The following is a 12,150-nucleotide window of genomic DNA, read 5'->3' as shown; positions in this document are numbered from 1 at the left end:
GGGGGACCGCTTCATCGAGCACCTCCGCTCCGTCCGCCAAAACAGACAGGATCTCCCAGTACCCACCCACTTCAAATCTGCATCCCACTCTCATTCAGATATGTCCATACATGGCCTCCTCTACTGCCATGATGAGGCTAAGCTCAGGTTGGAGGAGCAACACCTCATATACCGTCTAGGTAGTCTCCAGCCCCTTGCTATGAACATAGAATTCTCCAACTTCTGGTAATTCCCTCCCCCTCCCTTCCCCTATCCCTATGTCACTCTGCCCCCTCCCCCAGCTGCCTATCACCTCCCTCATGGTTCCGCCTCTTTCTACTACCCATTGTGTTTTCCCCTATTCTTTCTTCACCTTTCCTGCCTATCACCTCCCTGCCTCCCCTCCCCCACCCCTTTATCTTTCCCCTTACTGGTTTTTCACCTGGAACCTAACCAGCCTTCTCCTTCCCACTCTCCGCCCACTTTCTTTATAGGGCCTCTGCCCCTTCCCTCTACAATCCTGATGAAGGGTTCCAGCCCGAAATGTCAACCGATCTTTTCCACGGATGCTGCCCGACCTGCTGAGTTCCTCCAGGGTGTTGTGAGTGTCGTAAAGGCATAGATGTGAGTTTCAATGGCAAAGGAGCTAAGCTGGTATGGAGCTAGGTAATATTGCCTATATGGAAATACGTGGTCTTAATAACAGATGGATTAGGTGAAGATCACTCAGTATTAAATATGACCTCAAGTTTACGAATAACCTGGTACAAACTGAAACATTTGTCACGAGAAAGACAAAACTAGTACCTTCAAAATGGAGTTAGTGACAAGTACCCAAGATAATGATTTTAATCTTCTAATATTGAGGATACATGTACAAACTGTCAAAAATTCTAGAAGCTAAAAAGGAATACCTTGATACCATATTTGCAGTCCTGCATATTCACCCAGTAGTTCTTATGGTTCCAGATGCTTTCAATCCCCAAGAATCCTTCATTAGTAGTTTGATAGCTTTTTCCTGAGAAAGGGTCAATGAAGAAATTCTCTGGGACTTCTCTTTTGCCTGCAAGCACTAGAACCCAACAGTGGACCCGCAGACCGTACATGCTATCGCGTGCACCTTTCATCTTCAGCTAAAAGAGGAGGAGATACATCATTCGTATTTGCCTTCTTATTAAATGCTTCCCTTTTGCCTTCACTGTGGTCAATATCAAACAGCAAAATATCCACAAGTACAGGTACTACAAAACTGGAGACAGAGAAAATTTAAATGTCTTTCATAGATTCTGTTAGGGTTATTATTCTATTATTGATTTATTGAGCATGCCTGCAAGAAAATGAATCTTGGGGTTGTATTTGGTGCCATCTGTGTACTTTGATAACAAGTTTATTTTGAACTTTACATTCCTTATCCATCAGGCCCATCAAGTCTACTCTGCCATTCAATCTTGGCTGATTTATTATACCTCTCACCTCCATTCTCTTGCCTTCTCCCTGTGACCTATGATGTCCTGATTAATTAAGAACCTATCAACCTCCACCTTAAATATACCCAGTGATTTGGCCTACACAGCCATCTGTGACAATGAATTCAATAGATTCACCGCTCTCTGGCTAAATAAATTACTCCTTACTTCTATTCTAAATTGGTGCCACTCAATTCTGAGGCTGTTCCTCCTGGTTCTAGACTCTGCCACTATAGGAAACATCCTCTCCACATCCGCTCTATCTAGGCCTTACAATATTCCATAACTTTTAATGAGATTTTTTCTTCATTCTTCTAAACTCTGGTGAGTACAGGCCTAGAGACATCAGATGTTCCTCATGTGTTAACCCTCTCATTCCTGGAATCATTCTTGTAAACTCTGGACCCTCTCCAATGCCAGCACATCTTTTCTTAAACAGGAGACCCAAAACTGCTCACAATACTCCAAGCAGGGACAGAGCAATGCCTTATAAAGCCTCAGCATTACATCCTTGATTTTGTATTCTAGTCCTCACAAAATGAATGTTAACATTGCATTTGCTTTCCTTACCACCAACTCAACTTGCAAGTTAACCTACAGGGAATCCTGCAGCAGGACTCCCAAGTCCCTTTGCATCTCTGAATTTTGAATTTTCTCCCTATTTAGAAAATAGTCTATGCCTTTATTCCTTCTGCCAAAGTGCACGACCATACACTTCCCTACACTATGTTCCAACTGCTAGTTGTTTGCCCATCCCCATTATCTGTCCTTCTGCAGACACCCTGGCTTCCCCAATACTACCCTGCCCCTCCACCTACTGTATCTTCATATCGTCTGCAAACTTGGCCACAAAGCCATCATCCAAATGATTGACTTAGAACATGAAAAGAAGCAACCCCAAAAACAACCCCTGCGATCACCACTAGTCATTAGCAGCCAACCAGAAAAGACCCCCTTTATTCCCACACTTTGCTTCCTGCAACTCGGCCGATCTTTTTTCCATGCTAGCACCTTTCTTGTAATACCATGGGCTCTTACTTTGTTAAGCAGCCTCATAGGTGGGCCCTCATGAAAGACTTTCTTAAAACCGAAATAAACAACATCCACTGACTCTTTTTTGTCTAACCTGCTTGTTGTTTCCTCAAAGTATTCCAAAAGATCTGTTAGGCAAGATTTCCCCTTAAGGAAACCATGCTGACTTTGGCCTCTTTTATCATGTGCCTCCAAGTACACTGAAAGTTCATTCTTAATAATAGACTCCAACATCTTTCCAAACACTGAAGTCAGGCTAACTGGCCTATAATTTCCTCTCTTCTGCCTCCCTTCCTTCTTAAAGTGTGATGTAACATTTGAAATTTTCCAGTCCTCAGAAACCATTACAGAATCTAATGATTCTTGAAAGATCATTACTAATACCTCCACAATCTCTTCAACTACCTTATTCAGAACCCTGGAGTGTAGTCCATATGGTCCAGGCAACTTGTCTACCTTCAGACTTCAGCTTCCCAAGTACCTTCTCCTTAGTAATAGCAATGACACTCACTTCTGCCCCCTGACACTCTCACAGTTCTGGCATTCTGCTGACATCTTCCACAGTGAAGAATGATGCAAAATACTTATTCAGTTCGTCCGCTATTTCTTTGTCCCCAACGATGACATCTCCAATGTAATTTTCCAGCTTTCCAATACCCACTCTCGTCTTTCTTTTACTATTTATATATCTGGGAAAACATTTTGTATCCTCTTATACTGTTGGCTAGTTTACCTTCATGTTTCATCTTTTCCATTATTACGGCTTTTCAAAATTGCCTTCTGTTGGTTTTTAAAAACTTCCCAATCCTTTAACTTCCCAATAATTTTTGATGTATTATATGCCCCTGCTTTAGCTTTTATGTTGCTTTGACTTCCCTCATCAGCCATAATTGCCTCATCCTCCCTTTAGAATACTTCTTCATCTTTTCGATGTATCTTTCCTGCACCATCAGAATTTCCCCCAGAAACACCAGCCATTGCTGTTCTATCATCATTGCTGCTAGTGTCCCCTTTCAATCAACTTTGGCCAGCTCCTCTCTCATACCTCTGCAATTCCTTTTAATTGACTGCAATACAGATACATAGAATTTTAGCTTCTCCTTCACAAACTGCAAAGCAAATTCTATCATATTATGATCACTGTCTCCTCAGAGTTCCTTTGCCTTAAACTCCCTGGTCAAATCTGGGTCATCACATAACACCAATCCATTTTCCTAGTGAGCTCAACCATAAGCTCCTCTAAAAAGCCATTTTGTGGCCTTCTGCAAATTTCCTCTCTTAGGGTTGAGAACCAACCCGATGTTCCCAATCTACCTGCATATTGAAATCCCCCATGATTATCACAACATTGACCTTTTCGCAAGCATCTTCTACCCCCTGTTGTAATTTATAACCCATATCCCGGCTATTGTTCCGAGGCTTGTATATAATTCCCACCATGGTCTTTTTCCCCTTGCAATTTCTTAACATGAATTTGACATCTTCCAATCCTATGTCACCTTTTTCTGAAGATTCAATTTTATTTTTTAACTAATAGAGCCTCCCCACCATCTCTGCCTTCCTGCCTGTCCTTTTGATACAATATGTAGCCTTGGATGTTAAGCTCCCACCTATGATCTTCTTTAGCCACAACTCAGCAATGCCCACAACATTATACCTGCCAGTCTCTAACTGCGCCACAAGATCATCTGCCTAAATTCAGTATACCATGTACAGTTAAATATTACTCCTTCAGTCCTGTATGCCTCATCCTTCTTTGATTCTGGTCCCCTGTTACAATTTAACTCATCCCACCGACTTTAATTTTGCCCGATCATCTGCCTGTCCTTCCTCCTGGGCCTTGCCTCCTTGACTCTGCCTCGCCTCTGCTAAGCCACATCGACCCGCCTCCATGTCTGCTCCAGTAAAGGACAAACATTGGCTCAATCCCCATTCTCGGGCCCAGAACCCGCCACCTCAATTCAGCCCGTACATGCCTCTCCTCAAGTGTCCTGCAGCTTTGGTTCACACCACAAAAACACCAGGGCATACAGGTGGTTCAAAAGCTCAACTCCAAAAAGGAAGTTACAGGATATTGATTGCAGTGATCGTATCAGTGAAAAAATGTGATTAATACAGTAATATATCGTTTTGCTACCAGCAAGTTATCACTGTGCTTCACCAACACCATCTTAAATCGGAATCTTAAATCACCATCCTACCCTCACTGGCACAAGGCACAGGCAGCAATCCATAGGTTTCTACCAGGAGGTCCTGCTTTTCAGTTTTTTACCTAGCTTGCTATGTTTGCAAATCATTAATGTGCATGAGACTCAAGGCCCTGTGCACTATGTCTGTCCTCTAGTGGCTCTGCCTCTTTTTTTTAATTCACTCAAGTACCGTGGGCTTCACAGCTGGAATTTGATAGCCCATTCCTAGTTGGCCTTGAGAAGGTGGTGGTAAGCTGTCATCTGAATAGCTTAGAAGATAGCTATACCCCCAATACTGTAAGAGAGAGAGTTCTAGGATTTTGACCCAGAAAAAGTGGTGGAATGGCGAGATTCCAGTCAGGATGGTGTGTGGCTTAGTAGACAATTTCCAGTTGGTGGTGTTCCCACAGTTTTATTGCTCTTCACCTTCTAATTGTTAGAGGTTGTGGGTTTGGAAGGTGATGTCCAAAGAGTCTCGGGGAGCTGCTGCAGTACATGGTACAAACTGCTGCTAATGTACATCAGTAGAGGAGTGAATGAACGATTGTGAATGTGGTATCTGTAGTGGGCTAATATGTCCTGTATGGTGTCAAGCTTCGTGGGTTTGTCGAAGATGCATTCATCTGGGCAAGTATTCTATCACACTTTTGAGCTGAGCCTTGTGGATGCTTCATAATGAGTGGGGCATTTAAATGTTCAGCAATATGAAAAATAGTAAGTGCCACTTTGGTAGAGTAGAGGTCAGTTTTGGGGTGGCAACTGAGGTGATTGGGGCTAATTTAGTTTCTAGACCTGATGCTGGTCTGAGCTGGCTTTAAGAAGATAATATCTATTTTCATTTTAATAATAACTGATACATAGAAAAGAAAAAATGTAACAAGACTCACGTTTGACATTTCCTCCAAATCTCTTTGTTTCTTTTCCTCTTCTGCTATTTTCTCTGCCTGTTTACGAGCCTCCTGGTTTAATTCAAATTTGCTCTGTAACACTCGGACTGGTTTCACTGCGTATTTCTTCATGGGTGGAATTACTTCTTCCTTTTTATCCTTTTTAAAGAAGTAAAAAACTTTGAGGCGAAAGTGTTGACATGATTTACTGCTAAAGTGAATTTATTATTTTTGTCATCACTTTCCCTATTTCTCTTCCCCACGTTGGTTCTGCTACCCATAAGCAACACATCCATAATCAAAGGCAGATCCGACTAAAGTAATATACATTTGTTTAAGTGACCTACTCACACACCAACCACACACAACTAAGCACCTGAGCACATTAAGGGCTTTTTTACATTTCTCTAGAATGTTATTCACATGCACCTTCATGTTAGATTTATATCCATCCACATACCGAGAAACTTTACCACTGACTTTTGTTTAAGAGATTTATCGTATAATTTGAGGTCAATTGTGGGTGTAATGTTCTTCTTAGAAAAACAAATACCTTGACTCTTTGCAACAGAAAACTTAAACCCTCAGCGACGTCCCCATTCCTCTACTACATTAATGCTGCCTGCATTTTGCTAACTATATAACTTGTACAACTATATATAACTATATAACTGCCTCTCTTCTGCACTGAACCAATGTCTGAGCCAACATTTAAGGAAATATCATTAATAATAAAATTAAAAAGGAGTGGGCTACACAGACTCCCCTGTGGAGTCCCATTCTCTATCTCATACTCCTTACAGAACTTCTATCCTTCTATCCCATAAAAAATCTTGAATCCAATTGAACATTCTACTATCTATTCCCATCTTTTCTAGTTAAGCAGCAACCCTGTTTCTAAGCTTTGGACAGTGACAGGCTTTTCAACTGCATGATGCAGCACAGGTGAATACATTCACTGTGGCTTAAGCATTGAAATAGCCAGGAGTGAAAATGAAACAATTTCGCTGCTTCAACAAGTTAGAAACTATGAGGAATTTGAAGGTATCAACAATCATCTTGAATGTGACAATGAAATAAAGATTTGGAGGAGTCAGTCATCAAAAGTATTGGATGAAGGCAGTCCATTATGTATACTAGGTGTCTGCGCAGATTTTATTCATTTACAGTCAGTCAAAAGAACACGGCAGCATACACTGGATGAATTCCTCTGTTGATGACTATTAGGAACTAATGCACAGTTTTATAGTACTGTACAATCAGAATCAGGTTTAATATCACTAACATATGTTGTGAAATTTGTAGCTTTGTGGCAACAGTATATTGCAATATACAGTAATAAAAAGTATAAAATACAGTAAGAGATATATATAAAAATAAATTAAATAAGTGGTGCAAAAAGAGAGGGAAAATACTGAAGAATTGTTTATGGGTTCATTGTCCATTCATAAATCAGACGGCAGAGGGGAATAAGCTGTTCTTGAAATGTTAAGTGTGTGTCTGCAGGCTCCTGTACTTCCTCGTTGATGGCAGCAATGAGAAGAGGATGTGCCCTGGGTGATGGAAGTCCTTAATAATGGATGCTGCATTTTTGAGGCATTGCCTTATGAAGGTTTCTGGATGCTGGGGAGACTAATGCCCATGATGGAGCTGGATGAGTTTACAACTTTCTACAGCTTTTTCTGACTCTGTGCAATAGCCCCTCCATACCAGACAGTGATGCAACCAGTTAGAATGCTCTCCACGGTACACCTGTAGAAATCTGTAAGTGAGGCAGACTTACGACGGTGCTCAAGAATGACTCCTTCAAGTTCATCTACAAAATCAGCTTAATTTCTACCTATGATGTCTCTCTTTTTCATTTTTAGGGTGGATGGAGTTCTGTTGAAGACCCTAACCTGGAGTTACATTCAGACTTCGGTTCTTTGCAGTGGTGGGACTGCAGGGATTCATGACCAGCCGCTTTCTGAAATCCCAAGGGTTCGGCCTAGAAGTTGAGCGTGCCTTCAGGGTTCTGAGGTTTCGCGGCCCTGTGGATGGGCTGACTCTAAGCTGGAGCCAACAACTGAAGCATCACAGGACAGAACGGAACATCAGGAAAAGTGGATTGGCAGTTGGAGGCTCTGTACTCAGCGAATTGTGCTCCGTCTCTCTTTAGTGGGGGAGAGTGCTGCTGATTCTCTGGCCAGAGAACTCGGAAAAACAAGACATTTTACAAGACTCGGATAGACACTTTACACTGTAAATCAGCGAGCTGTTTTTCTATGTCTCCCCTCTTGCTGTAAAAGGGGACAGCTCTTTTTCCCTTTATTAAGGGGGGAAGGGAGAGAGAGGAAGAGACAGAGACAGACAGAGACACAGACACACTGTGGTACGTCGAATTGTTGGGTGAATTATTAGTTTAGTACTGCAGATCACGGTCTTTAATAGGGGCTTTGCTACTGCACACTTGGTGGGTGGAGGGTACTGATGCATTTTTGTGGAAGTGGGGAGGGTGATTACTTTGCTGCTTGCTGTTAATGTATTGACTCCAGAGTGGAATGGGAGGGCTTTGGGGTTCTAACATTTTGACTGTCAATCATTCTTTGGGACACTCTTCTGTTTCCATGCATGTCTGTAAAGAACAAGAAATTCAGGATGTATATTGCATACATTTAGACCATAAGACCATAAAACATAAGAACATAATTAGGCCATTTGGCCCATCGAGTCTGCCCCGCCATTCAACCATGTCTGTTCCTTTTTTCCCCTTCTCACCCGCACTCCCTGGCCTTCTCCCCGTAACCTTTGATGCCGTGCCCAATCAAGAACCTATCAAGCTCTGCCTTAAAATACTCCCAACGACCTGGCATCCACTGCTGCCTGTGGTAACAAATTCCACAAATTCACCACCCTCTGGCTAAAGAAATTTTTCTGCATCTCTGTTTTGGAAGGGTACCCCTCTATCCTGAGGCTGTGCCCTCTTGTCCTAGACTCCCCCACCATGAGAAACATCTTTTCCACATCTACTCTGTCTAGGCCTTTCAACATTTGAATGGTTTCAATAAGATCCCCTTTCATCCCTCTGAATTCCAGTGGGTACAGACCCAAAGCTATCAAGCGTTCCTCGTATGATAACCCTTTCATTCCCAGAATCATCCTTGTGAACCACCTCTGAACATTCTCTAATGCCAGCACATCTTTTCTTTGATGAAAAGTCTAAAACTGTTCACAATACTCGAGGTGAGGCTTCACCAGTGCCTTATAAAGCCTCAGCATCACATCCCTGCTCTTGTATTCCAGACCTCTTGAAATGAATGCTAACAATGTTCTAACCATGCCAGTAACTTTCCTGTAATGCCATGAGCTCTTAACTTGGTAAGCAGCCTCATGTGTGGCACCTTCTCAAAGGCCTTCTGGAAGTCCAAATTTACAGGTCGACCTTCACTAATCCGACACCATTGGGACCTGAGGAGTGCCAGATTAGTGAAAATGCCAAATTACAGAAGGATCACATTAAGCATGATCAGTGCCGGATTATCGAAGGAACCGGATTACAGGTAGTCGGACTAGTGAAGATCGACCTGTAGAAACATCCACTGCATCCCCTTTATCTATCCTACTTGTAATCTCCTCAACAAATTCCAACAGGTTCATCAGGTAAGATTTTCCCTTATGGAAACATTGCTGACTTTGTCCTATCTTGTCCTGTGTCACCAAGTACTCCATAACCACATCCTTAACAATTGACCCCAACATCTTCCCAATCATTGAAGTCAGGTTAACTGGTCTATAATTTCCTTTCTGCTGCCTTCCTCCTTTTTTAAAAAGTGGAGAGACATTTGTAATCTTCTATTTCTCTGGCAGCATGTCACAGACCAAAGATTTTTGAGAGATCATTACTAATGCCTCCACAATTTCTATCACTATCTCTTTCAGAACCCTAGGGTGCAGTTCATCTGTGATTTATGTACCCTTAGGTCTTTCAGCTTTTTAAGCATCTTCTTCCTTGTAATAGTAGCTGCACTCACTTCTCTTCCCTCACACCCTTCAACATCTGGCACACTGCTAGTGTCTTCCACAGTGAAGACAGATGTAAAATAGTCATTTCGTTCATCTGCCATCTCCTTGTCCCTTGTTATTATTTCCCGGCCTCATTTTCTAGCAGTCCTATATCCACTCTCATCTTTCTTTTATTCTTTACATTCTTGAAAAAGCTTTTACTATCCACTTTGATATAGTTAGCTTGCTTTCATATTTCATCTTTTACTCCTAATGATTCGTTTAGTTGCTCTCTGTAGGTTGGGGGTCGGCAACTTTTTTGCCTCTGTGGTCTGGATCGCGTATTAATGAGCGGACGGTGGGCCAGGTAATTGCCATAAAAAACTTGAAATATGGGAATTATCTATTTAAATACACCTGGTTATGTTTTACCTCAAATTAATGAATAACACATACTAGAAAATCACTTGTGCTTAACCCAAGGATGCCAATTGGTAATCAAAGAACTCAGTTTAGTTTTTCTGTCCCACCATTGCTGGTGCCCCATCTGTTGTGATGCCAGTTAGCTTTGACACATTAAGTTTCATTTCTGACATCATTTTCAGCAAAGCTTCAAAATTGTCTGCTCCAGTAACCGTGTCCTTCTTAGGAATTAATTGAATAAACTCCTCAAAAATTTGAAAAGTTGAGGTCACTCCTCGCACAAACACCACAAATTGAGCAGTGTCTCTCAAGTCTGTACTCCCATCAAGCGTAATTGAAAAAAAATGCAATTCGTTGCAGGCATCCCTTAAACAACTTTCAACATCTGCTGACATTTCTTCAACTCACTGTGTGATCGTTCTTGCTGACAGGCTGATAGATGCAAATAAAGATTTCTTTTCAGGACAAACAATATCCACCACTGCCAGTAAACATTCTTTGACAAACTCTCCGTTTGTAAAAGGCTTCATCTTTTCTGCAATACGTTTTGAGACTTCGTAGCTGGCACAAGGATTCAACATCTTCCAGTCCTATGTCACATCTTTCTACTGATTTGATACCATTCTTTACCAGCAGATCCACGCCACACCCCCCCCCCCCGCCTACCTTCTTACCCCTCCAATACAATGTGTAACCTTGGACAGTCAGCTCCCACTACAACCATCTTTCAGCAACAATTCAGTGATGGCCATAATATCATACCTGACAATCTGTAATAGTACAACAAGATTATCCACCTTACTTCTTACACTCCATGCATTGAGGTGTAGCATGTTGAATACTGTATTTGCTACCCTTTTTGATTCTGCATCCATAATGCACTGATTTTCACTCTGCTGGCTGCAATTTTGTCCTATCATCTGCCTGCCCTTCTTGACTGCCTGATTGCATGTTATCTTTGCTCTTTTACCATCCATCCTACTCTGTCCCTTCACTCAGGTTCCCAACCCCCTGCCAAATTAGTTTAAACCCTCCCCAGCAGCTCTAACAAACCTGCTTGGGTTCAGGTGCAACCTGTCACTTTTGAACAGGTCATACCTCTCCCAGAAGAGATCCCAATGATCCAACAACCTGAAGCCCTGCACCCTACACCAACTCCTCAACCACACATTAATCTGCCACATCAGCCTGTTTCTACCCTTACTGGTATGTTGCACAGGCAGCATCCAGAAATCACTACCCTGGAGGTCCTGCTTCTCAGCTTTCTGCCTAGCTCTCTAATATTTTTCTGATATTAAATGGAACTATTGAACTATTTGCAAGTGTCTTTGATGACATACTAATTCTCCTCAAACTCTTAATGAAATGTAGTCACTGTTGTGCCTTCTTTGTAATTGCATCAATACGTTCGGCCCAGAATAGATCCTCAGAGATGCTGAGACCCAGAAACTTGAAACTGCTCACTCTTCCCACTTCTGATCCCTTGATGAGGACTGGTGTATGCACCCTCGACTTACCCTTTCTGAAGTCCACGATCAATTCCTTGGTTTTACTGATATTGAGTGCAAGGCTGCTACTGTGATACCACTCAACCAGCTGATCTATTTCGCTGCTGTATGCTTCCTTGTCATCATCTGAAATTTTGCTAACAATAATTGTATCATTGGCAAATTTATAGATGGTGTTTGAGCTGTGCCTAGCCACGCTGTCTTGAGTACAGAGTGAGTAGAGCAGTGTGGTAAGCATCGTCGAGGTGTGCCAGTATTGACTGCCGGCGAGAAGAAGATATTATTTTTGATCTACACAGACTGTGGTCTCCTGGTGAGGAAGTCAAGGGAAGTTGCAGAGGGAAGTACAGAAGCACAGGTTTTGTAGCTTTTTGATTAGAACTGGGGGTATGGTTGTCTTTAACACTGACCTGTAGTCAATAAACAGCATCCAGATGCAGGTATTACTATTGCCCAGGTGATCCAAGGCCGAGTGGAGAGCCAGTAACATTGCATCCACTGTAGATCTATTGTGGTGATAGGCAAATTGTAGCGGGTCCAGGTCCTTGATTCTAGCCATGATCAATCTCTCAAAGTACTTTATCACAGAAGATGTGAGTGCCACTGGGCAACAGTCATTCAGGCAGCATACCCTGCTCTTCTTGGTATGATCATCACCCTTTTGAAGCAGATGGCAACCTCCGAC

At 42.2% G+C, this 12,150-nt stretch overlaps 1 protein-coding gene across 2 annotated transcripts in view; it reads right to left on the bottom strand.

Moving 5' to 3' along the window:
- The window catches only part of ccdc135 (coiled-coil domain containing 135), a 104,106-nt gene that overhangs the window by 50,614 nt on the left and 41,342 nt on the right, over positions 1-12,150 (bottom strand). For both annotated transcript variants that reach the window (XM_063073973.1, XM_063074061.1), the window contains 2 exons: positions 5,554-5,712; positions 894-1,112 (listed from right to left, as the gene is read on the bottom strand). In XM_063073973.1, coding sequence (XP_062930043.1) covers positions 894-1,112; positions 5,554-5,712 — 378 coding nt within the window. The remainder of the gene's footprint in view (positions 1-893; positions 1,113-5,553; positions 5,713-12,150) is intronic.

The sequence above is a fragment of the Mobula hypostoma genome, chromosome 1 (genome assembly GCF_963921235.1).
Source record: "Mobula hypostoma chromosome 1, sMobHyp1.1, whole genome shotgun sequence".
Lineage (NCBI taxonomy): Eukaryota > Metazoa > Chordata > Chondrichthyes > Myliobatiformes > Myliobatidae > Mobula > Mobula hypostoma.
This window is presented reverse-complemented; position numbering and strand designations above follow the sequence as displayed.